The sequence below is a fragment of the Acipenser ruthenus genome, chromosome 8, assembly GCF_902713425.1.
Source record: "Acipenser ruthenus chromosome 8, fAciRut3.2 maternal haplotype, whole genome shotgun sequence".
Lineage (NCBI taxonomy): Eukaryota > Metazoa > Chordata > Actinopteri > Acipenseriformes > Acipenseridae > Acipenser > Acipenser ruthenus.
This window is the reverse complement of record NC_081196.1, coordinates 45,262,170-45,286,095: the sequence shown is the minus strand read 5'-3', so window position 1 is coordinate 45,286,095 and position 23,926 is coordinate 45,262,170. Positions and strand designations below refer to the sequence as shown.

Genomic DNA, 23,926 nt, shown 5'->3' with positions numbered 1-23,926 from the left:
ATAGGATTATGTGAGAATGTTGTCCAAGGAAACTGAAATGTGCATTCATATTTGCATTCAAATTTGCCTTCATATATACTGTATACATGGCCGTAACCCATAACTAGCTATGAGGACACCAAGGTCGTGTCCTCAGTTGGTTTTTTTGCATCATCAATGGTGATGCTCATGTAAAAAATTCTGGTAAAGCACAAAAGACTTTATTTTCACTTTTTTGCGGCACTCGCCCGCGTCCAATCGGGCGAATCTAGACTGGCCCAGAACCTGAAAAAGACGACAGGGCGAAACCTGTCAACAGTTTTCACTGAATTTCGGGGAGTCTAGTTTCATCCAACGCTTCAACATCGATGCTGGATGAAACTAGACTTGCCCGGGCTAGCCCCGAAATTCAGTGAAAAGTGTTGAAAAAATAGGTTTCGCCTAGTAGTCTTTTTCAAGTCGTCTCAATCTAGATTTGACCCATTAGACGAGTACCGAAAAAAAGTGGTAACTTCGGGATTCGCCCAGAAGCCCTTTGTGAAACTAGACTTGCCAGATCACCGGGTTTCACCCTTATTTTTATATATATATATATATATATATATATATATATATATATATATATATATATATATATAAATATAAATATAAATATTACCGGGTGGACTTATCGCACGCAAAGCCATGCACTGAATGCATGCCTGCCACAGAGGGCTCCCCTGGGTCCTAAACCCCGCTATGTACAGACGGGGATTGCAGTAACCACAGACCGTACATGACTTTTGCAGAAATTGAAGGTTTGCTGTAGGGTTGGCCATGCTCCAGGTCCGGATTCCTGGAGCCGGTTCTGGGGCCTGGAGCCAGAGTGGAGCTTGCCAGTTTTCTGAGCTGAGTTCCTGAGCTGGAGCAAAGCTGGAGCTGGGGATGCTGGAGCCGGAGCTGAGCTGGAGCTGGGGATGCTGGAGCCAGAGCGGAGCTGGAGATGCTGGAGCCAGAGCGGAGCTGAAGCTGGGGATGCTGGAGCCAGAGCGGAGCTGGAGCTGGGGATGCTGGAGCCAGAGCGGCGCTGGAGCTGGGGATGCTGGAGCCAGAGCGGCGCTGGGGATGCTGGAGCCGGAGCGGAGCTGGAGATGCTGGAGCCAGAGCGGAGCTGGAGCTGGGGATGCTGGAGCCAGAGCGGAGCTGGAGCTGGGGATGCTGGAGCCAGAGCGGAGCTGGAGATGGGGATGCTGGAGCCAGAGCGGAGCTGGAGCTGGGGATGCTGGAGCCAGAGCGGAGCTGGAGCTGGGGATGCTGGAGCCAGAGCAGAGCTGGAGATGGGGATGCTGGAGCCAGAGCGGAGCTGGAGCTGGGGATGCTGGAGCCAGAGCGGAGCTGGAGCTGGGGATGCTGGAGCCGGAGCAGAGCTGGAGCTGGGGATGCTGGAGCCAGAGCGGAGCTGGAGATGGGGATGCTGGAGCTGGGGATGCTGGAGCCGGAGCGGAGCTGGAGCTGGGGATGCTGGAGCCAGAGAGGAGCTGGAGCTGGGGATGCTGGAGCCGGAGCGGAGCTGGAGATGCTGGAGCCAGAGCGGAGCTGGAGCTGGGGATGCTGGAGCCGGAGCGGAGATGGAGCTGGGGATGCTGGAGCCGGAGCGGAGCTGGAGCTGGGGATGCTGGAGCCGGAACTGGGGATGCTGGAGCCAGAATGGAGCTGAAGCCGGAGCGGAGCTGGAGCTGGGGATGCTGGAGCCGGAGCGGAGCTGGAGCTGGGGATGCTGGAACCGGAGCGGAGCTGGAGCTGGGGATGCTGGAGCCGGAGCAGAGCTGGAGATGCTGGAGCCAGAGGGGAGCTGGAGCTGGGGATGCTGGAGCTGGAGCTGGGGATGCTGGAGCCAGAGCGGAGCTGGAGCTGGGGATGCTGGAGCCAGAGAGGAGCTGGAGCTGGGGATGCTGGAGCCGGAGCGGAGCTGGAGATGCTGGAGCCAGAGCGGAGCTGGAGCTGGGGATGCTGGAGCCGGAGCGGAGATGGAGCTGGGGATGCTGGAGCCGGAGCGGAGCTGGAGCTGGGGATGCTGGAGCCGGAACTGGGGATGCTGGAGCCAGAATGGAGCTGAAGCCGGAGCGGAGCTGGAGCTGGGGATGCTGGAGCCGGAGCGGAGCTGGAGCTGGGGATGCTGGAACCGGAGCGGAGCTGGAGCTGGGGATGCTGGAGCCGGAGCAGAGCTGGAGATGCTGGAGCCAGAGCGGAGCTGGAGCTGGGGATGCTGGAGCCAGAGTGGAGCTGGGGATGCTGGAGCTGGAGCTGGGGATGCTGGAGCCAGAGCGGAGCTGGAGCTGGGGATGCTGGAGCCAGAATGGAGCTGAAGCCGGAGCGGAGCTGGATCTGGGGATGCTGGAGCCAGAGCGGAGCTGGAGCTGGGGATGCTGGAGCCGGAGCAGAGCTGGAGCTGGGGATGCTGGAGCCGGATCGGAGCTGGAGCTGGGGATGCTGGAGCCAGAGCGGAGCTGGAGCTGGGGATGCTGGAGCCAGAGCGGAGCTGGAGCTTGGTCACTAGAGCGTGCCAGAGCATGGAGCCAGAGCTGAGGTTCCAGAGCAGCACCACTATTTCCTGCCTTTCATATTTTAAACAAATCCTTCTTGAATTATTCAGTTCAAACATTTGAATGAACCAGGATGCACCCTATAGCCTGGAGGCTGTCTGTTTGAGTCCAGGCTATTCCACTGCCCGACCGTGGATGCCCGGGGGGGGGGGGGGGGGGATCCATTGTCCTCTGACGCTGTAGCTCTGGCTGCATGGCGAACCTGCAGAGTGAAAAGAAGCAGTCGGCTGATGGCACATGTTTCGGAGGACAGCATGTGTTCGTCTTCGCTGCTCCAGAGTCAGCGCAAGGGTGGTAGCGGTGAGCTGAGCCTAAAAATATAATTGGATATTTCAAATTGGGAGAAAAATGGGATAAAATCAATTGGCGACTACTAAATTAAAAAAAAAAAAAAAAAAAAAAATGTAGAAAATGTTGCCAACTTCTGGCAAGGCTGTAAATCTGCACAAGACAAAACAGGTTGCAATACGTATTTCTCATTTCTGACAACTGTGTAATTTCTGAGTGACACAGAGGTTTGTTTGTTTTTTCGCTTCCGATACATTTACAGGTATTTCCAATTTGGATATTTGTCCCAGCACTCAATTATTATACACATTTTTTCCTTAATGAAATGTATTTTACTGTACAGCAGTGTGGAGTAGTGGTTAGGGCTCTGGACTCTTGACCGGAGGGAGGGTTGTGGGTTCAATCCCCAGTGGGAGACACTGCTGTTGTACCCTTGAGCAAGGTACTTTACCTAGATTGCTCCAGTAAAAACACAACTGTATAAATGGGTAATTGTATGTAAAATAATGTGATATCTGTATAAGGTGAATAATGTATAATGTGATATCTTGTAACAATTGTAAGTCGCCCGGGATAAGAGCGTCTGCTAAGAAATAAATAATAATATTATTATTAAACCAAGACTGAGAAAATCTACCATAAAAAAACTCCAACCCTCCTATAATTATTAGGCATATTATATAAATATATGAAACACCAAAAACAGTAATATAAAGACTATTGCTTTTGACTGTTGGCAAGTTTAAATGTTACTTTAGAGTACAAAGCTTAGTTAAAGGTCCTTTCACACCAACATGACATTTATTTTTATTTTTTTCAGAATACTGTACGATGCAGGCTTTCAGACCGGCCGCACAGCGAAACAGACATAAAAAATCAGCATGTCAAATAATTGTTTTTATTACCGTGTTCAAAATGAAACAGTATATATTTTCTCTTCAATAATAAGAACGAGACGTTTAAATTGGTTGTTTCTGAGTAGCCTACGGAGCACTGGACCTTTAAAAATGAAAAAAAAAAAAACAGAGAGTTGAAAGGTCAAATCACACAGGCAGCACCGTTTCCAAGAAACGGGGCATCACAAAGATCAGAAAAAAAGACCAGAAACCTCTCGTTTTATCTACGGTTTACATGAAATAAAAAAGATGTTCAACGTAAAGTATTTTGATTAGCAATGTTTAGTTTTAGAGAAAGTGAGTATTTATTTTCAACAGACTACTTGGGTACACTAGCTACATTGTATGAAAAAAAAAGTTTCAAGAAATTTCATTAATATTTTTTTGAAGATGCAAGCCCACTTTTTTGTTTTAAAAAATAAATTAACAAGCGCTGTATGTATGTGAAGATCACACAAGAGATTTTACAGTCACATACGATCTGTGTTCTTTACATGCTCACTCAGCTACAAAATAAAAATATCATCCGCTGACCTACCTAACTACACCTAAATGCCGTGACAACCATTTACATACTCGCAGATTTGTATTTTCAGTGAATGACATACTGCATTTTTTAAGGAAATAAAGGCAGTGCCTAACCAAATATGTTTTTGCATCCGTTTCCAAGATTTCACGGACTTCAAATTCACGATTTTCACGATTTCCGTGGCCTCCGTGACAAAATCCTATGCTTAATAATGAACAAGTGTGAGTATAAATTCGTTATGATGTTATTAATTCAATATTACAATTAAGAACGTTTACTTTCCAGCACTACAGGCAGCAATGGAAACACAAACACTGCCATTATCTTTGTAGTGTACATCAAAACTATGACGTAACACGTGAAACCGTAGGAACGTCAGGTCTGACGTTTGGATGGGCGTTTCAGGTTTGGAGTATGCTCAATATGCGAACCAAATCATTCGGAAAGATGGCTGCGCAAACGGAGAATGGGATCCCTTTGAGTGCGGTAAGATTTAAACCATTTTAACACCCTCCGTGATGACGTAAATCTGTTTTATTTGTATATAATTTGTATTGAGTTCCTTTACAGTTTGAATCGTGGGCGTATAGGTGATTATAATCGGAGTTCAGGTGGCATGTTGATGGCGGGGTGAAGGTAAAGCATATATATATACGGGAGGTTGGTAGTGCATTGGTACCGACCTTATTCATATCGGCGTTGATGTCAGTAAATGTCGAATATGTAACATAAATCCTTCAAGTTGAGAATTGTCACATTTCTGGATAATTCAAGCTAACAGGAACAATACCTTCTGTTGTTTATCAAATGTTTAGTTTGCAGTATATATGTAAGCATCGCGAATTACTGTGAAAATGAGGAAGTCGACAACATTATTAGACACTGTAGATACAAACTGTCACTACATGGGTAAATAAAAACGCTAAATAAACAATCTTCAAACGTGGGTACTGTCTCGCAGAGCACAATGCAGAGTGAATATTTCCAGCAAGTATTATTTTCTGTAGCGATTCAGTCACGTCTGTGCGTCAAATAATAGACTAGAATTGTTTTTTTAAAGTTGCCATGCTTCCAATTTATAAAAATAATAATAACAATAATAATAAATAATAATAATAATAATAACAATCGGGGATGTCCATTGCGTTTTTATTGGTTTCGTTTTCGTTCAATCGAAACTTACCTTATGACGCTTTTTTTAGTAGTTAAGTGGTTTCACTCCCTTTGAATTATAATTGTTTGCATGACTCGGTGAGTATAGGGTTGTCTGTGTATATATTGTTGATATATATATATATATATATATATATATATATATATATATATATATATATATATATATATATAGTTGATATGTAACATGCTCAACGTTTTAGTCTGATAGCGCTCATTTTGGATTTACATACGACAGGATGTATGTTAGTGTTGTTACTGACATACTAGTTTTATTTTATGAGCCGCCGTTAGGGGCATAATTAAAACGGACCCCTAATGCAGTACACGGTGAAATCGCATACACTACACACTGAAATGGGTCAGTCTCCAATACTTGGTACCAAAATTGGGAACACACAGTCAATATATAAGATTGACTTCATTGCATGTATGTATTTAGTTATCAACTGTGCAAGGTGTGCATTCATATAACAAGTAAGTCTTAAGATAAAAATGCCATTATCAATTGACACACAGTTTTATTCAATGACCACCCTACTATTCACCGTCTTTATTGTACTGAACCTGACGTTTCAAATCAGATGTAACAATGTTGGAAACCAGTGTGAAAAATGCTCACTACACAGTGAAATCGCATACACTGCACTGTGAAATTGCATATACTACATAAATAAAAAAAAAATACTTTATTTATTATATATATATATATATATATATATATATATATATATATATATATATATATATATTTTAAACAGCAGGCAGGCTATTGTTTTCTTCAGGGGATATTCAAACAAAACTAATCACATTTGTATCTAGTTATTGTGTGATTATTACAATTAGTTCATTCACCGTCGGCCCAGATATCGATTAGAGCAAATGTTTCTTCATCCCTGCTGCAATCTGGCTCATGGTGTGTCTCAAGCAAAAACAATATGGATAAACAGAATAAACAAAAACATTCCTTGCAGAAGTGAAACCTTCACGCAGGTGTGACTGTTTGTTATTTTGTCGGCTTAAGAACGTCCATCATGCATTTTGTCTTGCTTAACCCGGGTCAAAGTGTTGTCTGTGTATCTATACCAATTTTTCATGAGCAATATATAGGGATTGTTATATACATAATTCAACTCAATACATTTGCATAATTAGATGCAAAAGACAAAAGCATTGCAGTTTTTTTAATTTTTTAAATAATATACCTCCTCAAATTTAAAATAATTATTTATTAACACTGCTGCTAATTCTGCTTGTTGATGGAGTTAATCCCTCCATCCTGTCCAGAAAGTATTGCTTAGTTTCCGTGAACTTTTATGGTGGCCAACATTTTCAAATGGGGACAATATGAGGAGTCATGCTTTGCTTTGTTTTCATGTAATGGGTGTTTTTTTATTATCTTTAAATTGTGGGAGGAACTAATATACAATCAATGTGCCAGAGAACTAACTCCATGAAATTCCAGGGAACTATATTCTCATTTTCATGGAGATAGCCAGATGTGGGTTTTCCAAATCCAAATGCAAATAGATTTGACTGTTGCTTCAGTTTCTTTCACGTTTTATTTAGGGTAAGTGAGACATATTTTGAGAATTATTTTTATTTATTTCCCATGCCATCTAAGCTGATCAACTAAGCATGTCAGGGAAACTCAGTGGCCTGTAGCGCAGCATCACTCCTGCAACACAGAGAATTTTTTAAAAGCTGTGTAGTTATTTTAAACCCCCCTGTCTGTGCCGTAAGGCAGCACAGACACCTCACACACCTTTTGTCCCTTGTTGTTGTTGTTGTTGTTGTTGGGGTGAGGGGAGTCTACTTGCTTTTAAAGTTTTTTAGTTTGTTAATTCTTTAAGTTGGCAATAGACGTCTCTTCCGAACTGCAGAGACGCAGAATAAATTCAGAAGGATCATTTCCTCTGTTCTACTCTAACTCGACTGGCTGGTGTGCGTTACTATGGAAACAAGAAAAGGGGTCTGGTTTCACAAAAGGATTGGCTCTGCTAGATCAACAGGGCGGTGCAGAGTCTGACAGTTAAGCAGAAAGCCTTTACTACAGAACCATGGCGACTTTATGGTAAAATCTACTGGCCATACTAAAACTGAAGGTCGCATTTGGCGACCGGACAACCTGATTTGATCCACCCTGTGCGTGGGTAAAATAAAAGAGAATTTAAAAAATGAATTTGTGAACAGAAAGGTGGTATAAGGAATTGTGACCCTAAATCATCAGTAGCAAGACAGTATGTAGTGTATACGTATTTACTATGTAGCGTATGAAATTTCACTATGTAGTGTATGATATTTCAGTGTGTACTGTATGAGGCCTCTGAATTGTCCCTAACGACGCCTCATATTATTTGCAAGTTGATTATGTAATGGTTAGACTTTGTCATGAACCTTATTTTTCTCAAAACTTGATTAAACATGTATGGAAGCACATTGGCGACACAAAGAAACTAATGTTTGTGCGTTATTATGAGGTTATATTGCGTTATTTTGCAATAGGGAGTGGTTTTCCGCTTAGAGAAAGAGTGAAAAAAAAACCAGACTGAAGCTATTTTTAATATTTTAATTACTCCAAGTATTGGTTATTATAGTTTTACTCTTAGTATGTTATTTACTTGCAAATGTGTTCCAAACTGCACTGAAAGAAACAGTTTCTTAAAGTATGTTATACATTTGTTGAGGTGGGGAGGGGTCACGGGAAACTTCCGGTGTATCTTGAAGAATTTAGTGAACCAGTCGAGCTGCAAGGATAGAAACGCCCCTGCAATCTGTATAGCGCTGAAAAAGTAGAAGTCTCTAGATTTTGAATTTATAAATTATTTTAAAATATTTCCATCTCCCTCAAAGACAATACCTAAATTGATCCATCCCTGAGCGTTGCAGACTCTTTACAGTACCGTAAAATGTTTCCATTCAAAAACTTTTGTTAGAAATAAAACTAAATAACAAATTGAGTTTACAAATTGCATTTGTGTACAATTGAGAATAATTAAGCTTGCCATAGATGAATTTTGCTCTAAAATGTCTATAGATTACAGACTAGAAACTGCACTTGTTGGCAGATGTCTTGTATCACGTGCCACAAAATCACAAGCAAAGCATGTCCATCTGTTTGCATGTGTTTGTTGATAAATTCAGCAAAATATAATTCTGAATTGCCTCTTGCGTGATTTACATTGACAGTTCTTCATTAATGTTTGTTTTAACAAATACTTCGAGGTCCCCATATTCTGTGGTCTACACAATCACTGCTGTGCCACAGTCACACTGGTCTTAGCACTGTTTTTTTCTTAGTACTGTACATTTGTTGCTGTTCACTTTTTCATTATTTTTTATTCATTGTTTCTTTTAAAGCTGTTCTAAATTAAGTTTCACTTTAACAGGACATGGTACACAAATGTTACGCATAGAAAATCAGCTTTTTCTATTTTGTTATATTTTTGCCCTGTCCACAATGTTACTGTAGTTATTAAATGTTTTTTTTGCTACTGTTCAAGCAATGTATTGTTTGATATTATTAAACATCAATACCCTGATAACATGTGTATGTAGTTGTTTTACACCTCTCCTAATTCACAGGAATTTGCATGTAAAGCTACGTGTTGAAAAATATATATAATTTTGTGAGACCTGTTTGCAAAAAAAAAAAAATCCCTGTTAATATGCAGAGCCTGGCAAAAACATTTACTGCAGAAAGAGGTACCACTGGTATCAATAATGTCTTCCATTTTACTTATGTAAGGCAATCATTTAAATGCTGGTGAACGTCCTGTCTGCAGCAGGTACATTCTTGTGTTTTCACCCTTGATCAAATTATCACCCCACTGCCATAAACATAAGCCACAACAGTATGTTTATTAAAGGACTGGGGAACCACCCTGGATTGCAAAAAACACGTATCCGTGGTTATCTGGAAATTAGCCCTTTTTATAGGTGGTGGATGCAGTCCCTGTTACTGTAAAATATTCTGTCAAATTGAACTGAATGGGAATCTTTGCCTCTGCATTTTTTTTAGGTTTAATTTGAAGCAGACAGTTTACCTGTTACTATACATACAGTAAGTGTGGGAGTACAATGCCTCACTAATGTTCTGTTTATCTTCTTGTTTCAGCTGTGTCCGAAGTTTCTGCATACAAATTCTACCAGTCACACCTGGCCCTTCAGTGCCATTGCTGAATTGATCGGTGAGTACTATACTTTAAAAAATGTATCCTGTGGATTTAGCTATGGAGAGTCTGACTGCTTAATTTTAAGAACAGATTACTTTAATCTGATTTCATAAGAAAGTCAAATGCTGTATTAATTTTGTATATTAATTTCCAGATAACGCATATGATCCAGATGTGAATGCTAAGCAGCTGTGGATTGACAAGACACTGATTAATGGTCAAACTTGTTTGACTTTCATGGATAATGGAAATGGAATGGATCGGGACAAGATGCACAAAATGTTGAGGCGAGTCATTTTGAAGTATTGATGAATGCAACATATGCTGTCAAAGTGTACACATGTGGGTGCTAAACTTTTTTTACTAAAGACAGCAGGGATTGTAGTCTTGTGGTTTTCTAACCATATGTAGTAGCTGATGGCAGTAATTGGAAGGTGTGCTCATACTACAAATACTACACGTGACTACAAGAGGGAACCAGTAACTCGCTCGATCCTTTCAACTCCCTGCACTGAAGGCATCCTCATCAAAATCAACACTACTTAAGGTTTACATATATACAGATAACCACTTGTTCAATTGTGAATAAAATTGCTAAGGACTTTCCTTAGCTTAAGTAAAAGTGATTATCAGAATCTCGTCATATGAAAGTTTCTGTCGTATCGCACGTAATTCTGTTTTTTACATGAACGTAAGGTAGATGTAGCACATGGCGATTTTAACTGTTTCATTGCTCACTTTTTAATTTACAGCCTTGTCTGTATGTTACTGATCTTCTTATTTTTTTTTTTTTTTACAGCTTTGGCTTCAGTGACAAACTTGCTGTGAAGGGCCATGTTCCAGTTGGATTATATGGAAATGGATTTAAATCTGGTTCTATGCGCCTGGGAAGAGATGCGCTCGTTTTCAGTAAAAACAGCAGAAGCATGAGCATAGGCTTTCTGTCTCAGAGCTACCTTGAAGCCATCAAATCAGAGAACGTGGTTGTACCTATAATAACCTACTACCTGGGCCAACATATCCTTTTGATTGTAAAGTGTTTTCCCTAAATGTTTTGTTAATTTAGAGTTTGTTACTTGAAAGCTGAGGGACTGGCACAGTGGTGCTCCATCGTGATGCTCTAGAGGCGTGGCACTCTGTAATGTATTACCCCAGAGCTGTCCGCTCTGCACTGCAGCTGACTCTGTAGAAGACATTCAAAGGTAGCAGCTGTGGCGATTAACATTAGCCAGTTTAGTTCTTGTGAGAAGTCTTTGAAAGACAGTAATTCCATTCACAGCTAGTTAGACACAATAAAGAGTTTGCAGCAAGCCATTTCTTGCTTGTGCTAGCGTGTACAGTTCCAGAAAACACTCCTTAACTTGCTACATTACACAAGAGCAGAGAAGAATCCCAGGCAAGTTTAAATGCAATACTGCAGTATTCGCTGTTCTCTTCTGAAAGGGCACTCATTGCAGAACTGGAAGCCATTATAGGGCAGTGTGGAACAAGGATCATTATTTGGAATTTAAGAAAGTAAGTTTAATAATGATAATTATTCATGGTCAGCCAACAATTACTTCTATAAAGTACTGGTTTATCAAAATGCATTTCAAACACATTTATTGGAGCGCAAAACTAAAGTTAACAGGACCCCTAACTTTGTCAGATGGCTAATCCAGTTTACTGACTTTTAATATGTAATTTACAAATCAGTTTTATTACACTTTGTTTTAACACACACCATATTCAGGTCCCTACCTTCACACATAACAGCTATTGTCTTTTAAAACCTGTCCTTTTATACCTGCCTGGCTTGTTAAATTACAGACAGGTGTATTAACTGATTGCCAGTCAGTCAGGGTGTGTTCACGGAGATCATTCTTAGAAGCACATTGGCTAAATTGGTCAGATTCTGCACAGAATCTGCGCAGAATGAACGCACCCTCAGTGTTCTTGGATAGCTGAGGCATTCTGGGAGATGTAGTTTTGCATTCCTCATTTAAACAGAACTACTAAGAACTACATTTATTTTTCAAAAACATTTTTTTAATGCATACCTTGCATTCCAGGGTAAAGGCTTCGTACTATTTGGGGTCCTATGTATCTCCCTTCTGTATTTTTACCCCATATTATACCACAGCATACATCGTTTTAATGTGACGCATTCTGCTCTATTTATGATGAGGCATCTGACATTTTTCAGGTCTAACGAAGGGAAAACAGAATTTGATTTTGATACTGACAAATATGACATCAGGATCCCGGCTGATGTGTTGGATAAAACAAATGAGAACTACAAGAGGCAAGAAAGAATGGACCAGACTGTTCCAGAGAGTGACTACTCATTACGGGTGAGGAGGGGAAAAAGGCACATTTGTTTTGTAACCCTTGTTATCCACTATATGACCTTATTCTCCACCTCAGTGGGGGGGATGTCACACAAAGCGGCATTGCTCAATAAAACAAAATAGCACAAACTAAATATTGTGCTACTTTGATTAAAAAATAATAATAACTGCATGAACAACATGTGAGAACTATATATTGATAACAGATCTATTATTTTAGCTACTCGTTGAAAAACATAATTCACGTTTCAGCACTATGTCAGAACCTGCTTAGTGTTTAGATTGTTGACTGTGCTTTGCTTAGAATGTTTAGCATCTTCATTAAAAATAAAATGTTTTAAAACCACGACTTCTGTCTTTTTCAGGCTTACTGCAGTATCTTGTACCTGAAACCCCGGATGCAGATTATTCTCAATGGGCAAAAAGTGAAAACGCAACTAATTTCTAAAAGTCTTGCATACATTCAAAAAGATACCTACAAACCGTCATTTCTGGTATCCTTTGTATCACACAGAACCAACTGCATTTTTAAAGTTGTAATGTTTCATTAAGCATTGTTGATTTTAACTTGTAGGATTTCAAACAACGTCTTTACAAGTTGTATTCCATGATTATCTTAATAAACGTCATTTACAGGTGGTGTCCAGTGGAAATTAAACTTCTGGGTAGATCAATGATATTTGTAACATGTCTATTTAGTTCATGTTTACAAACCATTTGTTCTAATATGACGTACCCATTGAATTATACTACAGGGATGTTTGCTTTTGTTGTTTTTGTTATGTACTACTGTTTTAGTTTTTTGTTTATTTAATGAATTCTAGAGAATTAACATGTCTTCAGTTACATCAAGGGAGCACTCTGCATACCTCTACATGGAGTCTAGGAAGGACCCTGAAGTGGTCTGGAAATAGGAAAACGCTAGCAAACATTGCTTTAACTTGTTTTTCCTAAACTTTCTGATCAGAAAAGCAAAAATATTGTCATGACTTTTGGCTATAACACAAAGAGCAAGGAGCAGTACGGTATTATGATGTACCATAGAAACCGCCTCATTAAAGCCTATGTGAGGGTCGGAGGTCAGCTCAAGGTAGGTGTACAAAAGGAACATTACTGGAAGATTGTGCATGTATGTTTATATAGCTGTGATAAGATTAGCTGTTGATAACAACCCTATTGCATTTTAATTTGTTTTTATAGGCCAACCACGAAGGTGTTGGGGTAATTGGAGTTGTTGAGTGCAATTTTCTGAAACCAACTCATAACAAACAGGATTTTGACTACACCAATGAATACAGGTAATATTTTTTAGGACACAGACATTTGTATGAGGTATTCCTGGTAAACTGATTAATTATTGGCAACCAGACTAATTAAGTAGGAATAATTTTTGGCAGCCTGGCTCCATGGAACCAAACTATATTTAGAAAAAGCCATTAGAATTACAAAACCCAAGACTCTGGAACTGGAATTATTACCTTGTATGGAAAGTGCACCACAGACCCCTACTGCATAAAAGACTACATAAGCTCAGCCAAAAAGGAGCACAATGCTCTCTAACTCTGAAAACCCAAAGGTATCATAAAATGTACATTTCACTTATACATATACAAAGGTTTACTTCCTGTGTTACAGTGAGGATGTCCACATTTAGGATTCCAGCAATGTAGAAGTCTAGATGCACTTTGAATCGGGGAATTGTGAGAAGTAACAGATTTTGTTTACGCTGCCGCATATCTATCACATTACAGACTAGTTCATGTTTTTTGTTTTCAGCCCACCCCAGCGTATGACTAGCATACTGTAGTGATTAATCTCAGCCAGCATACAGAGGTTATTTAATTTTTCGTAAGATTTAACGTTCATCATGGTACTGTGATTTAAGGTTGGATATTTATGTAACTATACTAATAATGTTAATTATACTAAATAATTAGGTAGTTGTACACAAGAAAAACTTGAATATGCATTAGTAGAGGAATAACTGTACTGAGTTTTATATTTAGTTACTTTTGGTTTATCCCTGAATTAAACCTTAACCCTTTCAGAACCAAGCATTTTTCAGTGGGATGCTCCCCCAGGACCAGGTGTTTTTTGACTGTATTTGACTCTCTTCCTACAAAGTCACTAAAAATCTATTTTTTACAGTAGCATCTTAGAAATGGTGTCGTTTTTTCAGAACACTCTGGGGAAGTACTTTTTTTCAACACAATATTAATTGTTGAATTGATTTTGTTTTGTTAATGTTCAATATTTATTATGCATTCGTCTTAGAGATACATGTATAAAAACGTGTTCTGCTATGACCCGAGGGACCTTACAATACTTCCTGAAGGTTTTGTTGAAAAATATTGATGTTTGGGCAAATTACAAGATGTTGTTTCACCTGTGATTGCAATGACATAATACCCTTCTCAAGGTCTTTACACTTAATAATGGACACTACTCTCGATTTACTCAAAAAAATATTTATAAATAAAAGTTTTTCATTCCATTATTATCAGTAATAAGGAAAAAAAACGTACACGATAAATTTAGTTCATGAAATAGTATCTGCTTATGTCCACTTATGTTTCTTGATATTTATGAATGTTGTAAAAACATATATATATATATTAAAACACGAGACAGAATAAAAGTTCTAATATAACTGTCAAATACATCAGATTTGCAGTGTTTTTCTGTGTCTTTCTTATCTCTTACCTCTAAACTAGTTTCTTTAGTCTCTTCACACTGCCAAAACTGTCTCCGCCCTTTAGACACTAAATGCTCCTCTTAGTGACTATCAGGAAGTGAAATTGAATCCCTCCCCTATACAACGATATGTGTTTCAAGACTGTAATGCAAAGTACGGTGGCCCTGTAAGTCATCAGAACAAACTGTGTTTTATGTCGTGTTTACACAATCGCGGTCCTAGAAGACCATTTCAGTATGATCGTGTTAACACGATCTCCGTCCTTAAAGGGTTATTGTCATAAAAACTAGCTTGCGATGCCATGTTGCTGGTTTGTTTTACAACCAGGTTCGTGGTCGATAACCTTTAGGGGTCCATTTATTCAGTGCGTCTCAGGCGTGTCAGGTCCAATTTATTTTCAAACGAGCAGTTTATTTTAGACGTGCTATTTTAAAAGTATTTTTTTTTCACAGTAAAACAGGTTTAAAAGGCACTGCATATTAACAGGACACCCAGTACTGCATCTCCAGCCCCGCCCCACCCCTTGTTCGCTGTATTTTTCACATACCTCTTCATAGTAGTGCATCCCGATAAATCATCTCCTGATCACTCGTTTTATCACCAAACTCCTCAATAATGCGATCCAAGTCATTATTTTATTACTATAACATCTCAAAAAGCTCTGCAAATGTTTGTGATATTCTTTAATCACTGCAACTATCTTGTTTGTTTATGTCCGTGTTATCTCTGTGGTGCCGGGGCTAAGTGTATTGCTCAGATACGCCCCCTTTTTTTTTTCAGCGCCTATCGGTCTCACTCGGCCATTGAATGGTTTTCTCAGCTTTTTCCGGAGAAAAAACGACTAGAGACCTGTTTTTTACGTCTTTTTGATGATGTCGGACAGGGTCTGACATTGGACTGGAAAGGGAAAATTGCAATGTCGGACCAGGTCCGACATAGGACCGCAAATTGTTAAACCTGTTGCTAAGCAAATGACACATTGACTTCTAGTATATTACTGTACATAGGTCCACAAAATTGATGATTGGTCAGTACCAATGTCTTTGCTCACTGCCTGCCTTTTGAAAGCCGTTTTCTTTATGTAGAAAGAGTAGGGAATGATTGACATTGTTTTAAAAACATTGTGTTCATTCGGCTATCTGTTAAAACTGAAAACTTCAAGCCCTAAGTATAATCTATGTTACATTCTCCACATGAAACATAATTGGATGAAGTATAGTTACATAAAACATAACGAGTAATTGTTACTATAGTTACATAACTTTTCAAGAGTAACTTTTAATTAAACTTGATAAGTACCTGAAAAGTTAGACTACCTTGCTATTTACATGAAGAGCTTTTAAGTAAACTTGCAGTCTGTAGAAAAGTTTATTTAGATAAGTAAGATTGAAGGTTTGATACTATTGATTATCTTTGATGCTTAAGAGTTATTTCTGACTTCTTAGATTTCTGTTCTTTCGGATTTCTGTATTCAATAAACTGCTGCTATTAATTGCACTTTCCTTGTCTAGTAGGTGTTTATAGTCCTCGAACTCTCCGAAGTTAAATATTTCAGATTGGAAACTACTCAATTCCTACACTTTCTGAAATTGCTTCATATATTCTTTAAATCTGTAAATGCACTGTAGTCTCAAACCAAGCCGCTTACAACATACCAAAAAGTGCTTTATTGTTGTAGATGTTTTCAGTTTGCCCTGCGTTGTCACTTGAGATTTTGAAATGAATTGCATTCGACTTTATTTGGTATATTTCTTTCAGACTAACCATGCAAGCCTTGGGTACTAAACTTGGAGATTATTGGAATGAAAATACATACAAACGAAAGAGAGAGGACCCAACCAACATGGTACCATTAGAGGATACAAAGTAAGTGGCAGCCTTCAAAAAAAGATACTGTATTTAAATAAAAAAAGGGGGAGACAATGGATGATCAGTTTATCCGTGGATTGATATTGGTTACAAGTGCACTGAAAAGTTACATATTTCAGCAATGTTAATAGATGACTTTTGTTGACTTACTTTGCTATTATTTTCATCTATTAGCAGCTTAAGTAGTTTGATTAATAAAGTTTAAGCACTTTACAGACCACTACGTGAGTAACAAAGGTATCTTTGTCTACCTGTGTGATAAAATGAAGGTAGGCCCCCCCCAGCTGAGATTCAAAATGAACATATTTGAATGTATACACCAGAAAATATGCAAATTGGGTAACTAAAAAAGAATCCTGCATCTATCCATTTTTGATCAATTCTAATAAAATGCACCATTCTTTGCAGATTCATATAAGATTTATTTAAATATGTTACTGTCTGAAGTACAAACACTTTATTCTGGTTGATTTTGGTTTAATGCGATTTAGATAAAATTTCAGTTTAATGTTGTTTCAGTAACTGGGACAGATACCTGAATCTGCAGAGCTGAACCTGAGGAAATATTTTACCAAGTATAGAACAGCTTTACTTTTCCCAGTTCTGAGGTTTAAAATTTCAATACACCTCCTAACGCCTTAGTTACTAGATCAAATGCAACAAACTAGAACAGTATTCACTTGTCACAAGTTGAATTGATCTTATTTATTTTTTAACAAAGATTGCATGTATAAAAGATAAATACACCTATATAATGCCTTTTTTAAATGCAGCTGTTTCTCTCCAGTATAACAACATGTTGCTGTTGTTCTGTTTGTCTTACAGGAAGCGCCCTGATCAGAACTGGGTCCAGTGTGACGGTTGTTTGAAATGGAGAAAACTTCCTGATGGCATTGATCCAGATAGACTGCCCGAAAAGTGGTACTGCCACATGAACCCTAATACACAGTTTAGGTGAGTTAGAAAGACCTTCAAGGCTTTTTAATGTCTCTACTTTGATTGCTCTAAAACAAGTGCTTGTGGTGGAGTGTAGCTGTCTTTAAAAAATGATTTTATGAGATAAACCTCCTTCTTTTTCCAGGAACTGCTCTGTAGAGGAAGAACCAGAAGATGAGGATGAAATCCATGCCACCTATGAGAAAACCTTCAGACAGTGTGTTTCAGTTTTACCAACCCCACTATACACACAACCTTGAATTAGTAAAGAAATAGGCTGAGATCTGTACATTATTTGATGCTGCTTTTGATTTAGTTTGGGTGTAGTGTACTCCTATGGGTTAATAATTCAGTGTTTCTTCAGTGTGTACAAATATTTACAAATTAAAATACAAAAATGAGCAATATCTAATTATCCCCCCCCCCCCACGTAATTTAGCACACCTACATTTTTCAGAGTCTGGAATTCAGTATAGCTGATGTATCTGGGTTTTTTCCCCCCCCCACCCCAGGGAGAGGAGTAATAGGCTCAGGCAGGACCTAACTAGACAGCAGGTAAGAACTAATTGCTCTTTAATGTCCTGACTCTAATAGCTGTTGTTCTTGCTGTCATTGAGCATTTACTCTATATCAAAATCATGATTGCAGAATGTTGATAGTTTATGCTAATTCCATTGTGTCACCACAGTTTCGGTTCTTATTTACCCACCCAGTAACTCACATTTATCATTTTAGATGGAGGAAGAAAGGAGGAAATCAGAAATTCAAACAATGTTTTCAAAACTCAGAAAAGAAAACGAAGCACTACAAAGGGATCATGAGGCCCTGAAGAGAAGATTGAGTGAGACTGTACGTTTACAGAAATACCATTCTCTTTCATTAGCAGGTTTGAAGCACTAATCCATGTTTGTATATATTGTTTTTTGTTACATCTTGAGAGAGACTATTTATTTATTTATTTATTTATTTATTTATTTATTTATGTATGTTATATTTTTTATTCTGCCATTTCCAGTATAGCAGTTAAACAAAATTACATTTATTTTAAGGTATACAAAGTGATGTGAAATTCTGTTTCTGAATTTGCTTGTCTTTTCATGTAGAATTGCAGAATAACAATACCCAGTCAGAGCTCCTCCGTTGTTGCTGCTTCAGGCAGTAACAACACAACCTTGCAGATCATAGATGTCCGATCATTGGCTGCTACGAGAAGTCCAAGGTACTTGTGTAAAGAGGACTTTGGTTCTGCAAATGATTTTTTTTTTTCTCTCAACTACATGCTATATAAATGTGCTACTCCTTCATGCAGCTGGGATTGATATTTCCCTTACTTGGACTGAGCTCTTGTAAATGACCAATTCTCACACATTGTCTGCACTGAGGTAAACTGTATACAGTACACATATCGAATATGAAATGCATTGTGTTGTTTAAAACTCAGGGAGATGATGAGTGAGTGATAATGAGTGGGACATTTGTTGTCGTTACCTCACCTACTAGCTTAGATAATTGGTTGCTCTTTTTAAATATATGGTAATGATTTTAATGAGCAAACTGTCTCACAGGAGTCCCACTGTGCTATCCATGTTAACTGACGGAGTGGGAAATGTCCCTTGTTTACTTAATATCTTGGTAGAAAAAAAAAAGAATTTGATAAATGCAGTGTTCATGATTTATCTCAAATGGGTTTCTGCAACTGCCGACTGCAGACTACAAAATAAACATTAAAACTTGCAGGATTATGTTAACTTTTATTGAACCAGAAAGTCCACAGCGTAGCATGGAAAGTTGGTAATACAGTGCTACACTTACATTTTTCAGCTAATTAAAAACAAAAGAATACCTAGGTACTGCAAATGGATTCAATGTATGGGAAATAGCAGGGAGTGATACAAGATGTAGACTGATTTTTAGTCTTCTGTCTCCTAACTTTTGCCTGTCTTTAAAACTATTACCTCATACAAAGAAAACTCAATTCATTAAAAGGTTTAATGTGATCTTAGTCCGTGATCATCTCAAAATATTTCTGTTGTGCTGGTTTACTCTGTTAGAGATTGCACTGGCATTCTTTCCTTGATGTTCTTGCATTAAAGCTAAACTGTATTTTATTGTACAGTGGCAAAGCCTAAATCAGATACCTGCTGCATTTATGAACCTAACCAGCTAATTTCATTTTCTTGTGTTCTCAGCATTAAACGAACAATGCCTGTGGACACCGGCAACCCGAATTTGAAGAAGGTGAAAGTGAACGGAGTCAACGAGGAGGGGGAAACTTCCATAGAAGACAATGATATTGTTATAATTGAAACAAAGAGCACCCCAAAACCCTGTAGCAAGCTTGACATTTCCAGGGTCAAAGTGGAACGCAGGGACAGCCAGGAGCACATCGGCATGCACATGGAATGCTCCGACGACAGCCGCTTGGAGTCAGAGAATGGATGCCCCAGTGTCTCCTCTCCTCTGGAGCAATGCAGGTCCATGACGACTCAGACAGAGGGCAAACCCCACTTGATCCCGAAAGAGGAGGACAATCTTCCTCGGGATGTTGGAGACATGGCTAAAGAGGTGAAGGAAAAGATAAAAAGTGATGAAGAGCGTTGGAAGAAAACCCTGGTGGCGGCCCAGGTGCAGCAGGATGAGCTAATGGCGCTATTAGACACCACATCCCAGGAAAGGGATGACTATAAGAATCAGGTTCATACTCTGACATGCCAGATAACCGATTTACAGACACAGCTTCATGAATTACAACAGAAGTACTTGAAGAAAGAAGTCTGCCATCAATACACTGAGATCGACTGCCAGATTCTGGGAGAGATGACAATGCCAGGATCAGATTTTTGCCAGCTGAGTCAAGTGGAGATGGTAAAAGTTTATGAGCAAACACTGAAGGAGATGGAGGGGTTGAGGGAGCAATGCAAAGTGCAGGAGACTGTGAAAGCTGATTGCAGTAAATGTGCTTTGTCAGAGAAAAGTAACAACAATGATGATGAACTAGCCTTACAGCTAGATGACATGTTCAGACAGCTGGATAAGTGTATGCAGGAAAATAAAGGATACAAGGCTGAAGTGAGTATTCAGTTAATCTGTGAGAATATAAATACATAAAAAATGGTTAGTAAAGGCTCTACAAGCGAGAGCAGAATGACCAAAATTAGTTCAAAACCATGCAATGTTAATTGTCTTTTTCTTTTGCACTGTTTATGTAGCTTGAGGTGCTTCAGCAAGAGAAAGCTCAGGTCATGCCACAATGTGAAGAGTTAAAGAAGACCATTGAAAATCTGAGATCTGAAAAGCAGAAAAGTCACGAAAACAAGGGCTGCAGCTCAGCTATGTGTGAGGATGTCGTGGGCAACTCTGAAGAGAGTTGGTAAGAATTTAGAATAAACAAGGTTTAACCAATCCGCTCTTCAGTTTCTTTTATATCCTGTTTCTCGCCCACGTAAAATAATCACCCTTCTTTGTTGGTGCGTGTGGACATGCTTTCATATGTGTTATACCTGCTGATATAAGATTTCAATTTAATCATCTGTTACTTTTGCAGACAGACATGGAACCTCAGTAAATCAGGGGTGAATTGAAATGGCTGCGTTTGGGAACCACGGCCTACACGGTCTCAGATATTAGTTAAATCAGAGATGAAAAATCTCTGCTGATTGGTGGTTTTCTGCTTTTACTCTGTCCCCCGGGGCTCTTGATGTGATCAATGCAGATCAGGGTTGGAAAAAAAAATTGAGGGGGGGGGTTCCTGATTTTTTTTTTTTTTTTTTTTTTTTTTTTTTTAATCTTTAATTTTTTTTTTTTTTTTTAAAGCTATTAACACATTTTTTTTATATATATATATATATAAGTAAAACAAAAAAATAAGGCTCAATTTGTGTGACCTTTGATTTATATACTGCATGTGAGAGATAATTGAGAGTGTAATATGAATGTAAACTTCACAGACTTTTCCACAAAGCTCCGTTCATCCTGACCTAAAGGATCAACCCTGCTGTTTCTGCTGTACTTCTCCAAGCAGAATTACAGTTATTATTGTTATGCAGATTTATTTTTCAGTGCATGAAGCCTTCTGCTTTTAGTTTGTTGGTTTTGTGTTTTTTGTATTTATTTCCAATGATAGTAGTCGGTGACACACACACATATATATAGGGCAGCAGTGTGGAGTAGTGGTAAGTCGCCCTGGATAAGGGCGTCTGCTAAGAAATAAGAAATATATATATATATAAATATAATATAATATAGTTAGGCTGTTCTCTAAATCAGTCCTGTTTTGTTTTGACACAGGAGACTAAGGTCCCTTCGGATTAGCGTAGGGAAGTTGCTGGTCAGCTTTGTTCCCGCTTTGGATTTGCAGCAAGTGAACTATGAGAGTGATGTTATTGATGAGATTTTGGACCAGGTGCTGGATCAAGTGACGTTAACCAGCGCAACATGAAATAACACAAAGAAAACCAGCCATTGCCTTCAGACAAAGGCATCTCTTCTTTTACAAGATGGGATCTGTTTATTTATTTTTATTTTTTGGAGAAAATTTAAACCATTGTTACTGAATGTAACAAACAACATGTATTGTACTTTATACCTTTTTTGTTATTTTTCTGTTGTGATTTTGAATTTATCAGTAAAATCTGATATGTTTATTACTTCAAGTTTAAATGAATACAAACTAGTTTTAAGTTTTCTGAAGAACATAAGTGAAAATTGAAAATGAAAGATAAATGTATAAATACAAGTAATTCCTGGTAGACAAACATTTCAGCCAATATCTTTTCCATGTCAGTAAAATATTTGGATTAGATGCCAGAACTTTAATTATTGTTTTGTTTATACATTTATCAGCGAGGATAATACAGTTAACATCTGGAAATTAAAATAATACAGTACAATATATACTAAATTCATTGTAGAATGTCTGTAGGTATACAGAACTAGGTAGAATGTCTCATGGTAAGTTTCATACATTTTTATTCTAAGAAAAGCTATTTTTTATGTTTTATTTTAAACGATGCTGTAAATAGAAATATTTTTATATTTAACTAGTTATGAATCTTCAGTCTCGAACAGTACAGAGTTTATTTGTATTTCAAACAATGCGGTAAATGTCAGATCTTTTAAAATCCTCTCCCTTACCAATGGCGTTAAGGGCTTTCATGTTTTAAAAACAAGTTGCCTAAAGGATGATCATTGTTTAATATAATCATATGTTAAAAAAAATACATTTTCACTGCCACTTGGTTATTTGCTCATGTTAAACTTAAGTTAAAATTTAAATTGGACTGGTTAAAATAATAAAAATACCATTATACCACAAATGACCATTAAGTGCACATGTTTTGTATAGAAATATACTTTCTGAACATCATTAAATTTACACTTACATGCATGCAGCAGTGTGGAGTAGTGGTTAGGGCTCTGGACTCTTGACCGGAGGGTCATGGGTTCAATCCCAGGAGGGAGACACTGCTGCTGTACCCTTGAGTAAGGTACTTTACCTAGATTGCTCCAGTAAAAACCCAACTGTATGTGTAAAATGGGTAATTGTATGTAAAAAATAATGTGTAAAAAATAATATAATTGTATGTAAAAATAATGTGACATCTTGTAACAATTGTAAGTCACCCTGGATAAGGGTGTCCGCTAAGAAATAAATAATAATAATAATACAGTTTATACTGCAATTTAAGTTACCGTACTGGAAAACAACATTCACATACATTTATGTACTGTGCTGTATTTCAAGCAGTAAAAGAAAATGCATTAAAAGAAAAATGGTAAACCGTCCACTTGCAACACTGTTGATGAATGTTGTATTGAATGAGTTTGTTATAACTACAACTATTCCTGACCCTAAATGTGGAGAAGATGCAACATTTCATAGCTAAAAGAATAATGTAAATCACTTCAAGGTAAATTCTTGGCAATTCTTCCTGTATTAATCCCTGTTTACATTGTCTGGTCAATCAAGTCTGATCCAACAGTAAAACTGAAAATTGAGGCCAGTGATGCCTGGTCAGACTTCACTGATTAAATATTTGAAACTCAAACATGATCAGCTCTTCAGGCTGCTTTTTTTTTTTTTTTTACTTCATTTGTTTGACCGTGTAAAGTTATTTTCATACAAATACAATAGGTATTAAACCACATAGTTCAGGCTCAGAACTGAAACAAGTTCTATGACCAGGTATATTTAGTAATCAAGTTGCTCTTTTGGTTTTCCCACCTGTACATTTACTCTTCTAACTTAAGAATATAGAAAGGGCATGCCTTTTTTCTTTTCTTTCTTTTTTATTGCAGCATTTTTTGTTATTTGTATTCTTGGAATGCAGTTCACCAGACTTGCAGAGACTGAAAAAATACATTGTACGTCTGTACCAGGCTTTCAAATGTTAAAGGGTTGTGTAAAATAATAATTCTACAGATAAATGTATCTTAATCTCTGTACAGCAATTTATTTGTAAATCAAAGTGTTTG

At 38.3% G+C, this 23,926-nt stretch overlaps 2 protein-coding genes across 3 annotated transcripts; one reads left to right on the top strand and one right to left on the bottom strand.

Moving 5' to 3' along the window:
* Positions 1 to 642: 642 nt before the first annotated feature.
* On the bottom strand, positions 643 to 4,639 carry LOC131737783 (uncharacterized). Its single transcript, XM_059029088.1, has 2 exons — positions 4,553 to 4,639; positions 643 to 2,872 (listed from the first exon to the last, which is right to left on the bottom strand). Exon 2 carries the CDS (start codon positions 2,618 to 2,620, stop codon positions 716 to 718), a length of 1,905 nt encoding a protein of 634 aa, XP_058885071.1. The 5' UTR covers positions 2,621 to 2,872; positions 4,553 to 4,639; the 3' UTR covers positions 643 to 715.
* On the top strand, positions 4,637 to 23,234 carry LOC117407499 (MORC family CW-type zinc finger protein 3-like). 2 transcript variants are annotated; one of them, XM_059029087.1, is made up of 18 exons: positions 4,637 to 4,760; positions 9,565 to 9,637; positions 9,777 to 9,909; positions 10,422 to 10,640; positions 10,997 to 11,137; positions 11,808 to 11,955; positions 12,318 to 12,446; positions 12,920 to 13,042; positions 13,153 to 13,250; positions 16,406 to 16,513; positions 17,342 to 17,437; positions 17,598 to 17,669; positions 17,965 to 18,007; positions 18,188 to 18,301; positions 18,556 to 18,671; positions 19,642 to 20,521; positions 20,662 to 20,822; positions 21,740 to 23,234. In XM_059029087.1, exons 1-18 carry the CDS (start codon positions 4,689 to 4,691, stop codon positions 21,888 to 21,890), a joined length of 2,877 nt encoding a protein of 958 aa, XP_058885070.1. In that variant the 5' UTR covers positions 4,637 to 4,688; the 3' UTR covers positions 21,891 to 23,234. The 2 variants fall into 2 exon arrangements, with proteins under 2 accessions (XP_058885070.1, XP_058885069.1); XM_059029086.1 differs by having other exon boundaries at positions 4,638 to 4,760; positions 17,342 to 17,470.
* Positions 23,235 to 23,926: the final 692 nt, after the last annotated feature.

Excerpts from the sequence above, each read along its gene's own strand:
- LOC117407499 (XM_059029086.1), top strand. The coding sequence starts at position 4,689 with ATGCTCAATATGCGAACCAAATCATTCGGAAAGATGGCTGCGCAAACG. Across the intron at positions 13,251-16,405 it reads GACTACACCAATGAATACAG|ACTAACCATGCAAGCCTTGG; the intron begins GTAATATTTTTT and ends TATTTCTTTCAG. Across the intron at positions 20,823-21,739 it reads GGCAACTCTGAAGAGAGTTG|GAGACTAAGGTCCCTTCGGA; the intron begins GTAAGAATTTAG and ends GTTTTGACACAG.
- LOC131737783 (XM_059029088.1), bottom strand. The coding sequence starts at position 2,620 with ATGTTTGAACTGAATAATTCAAGAAGGATTTGTTTAAAATATGAAAGG.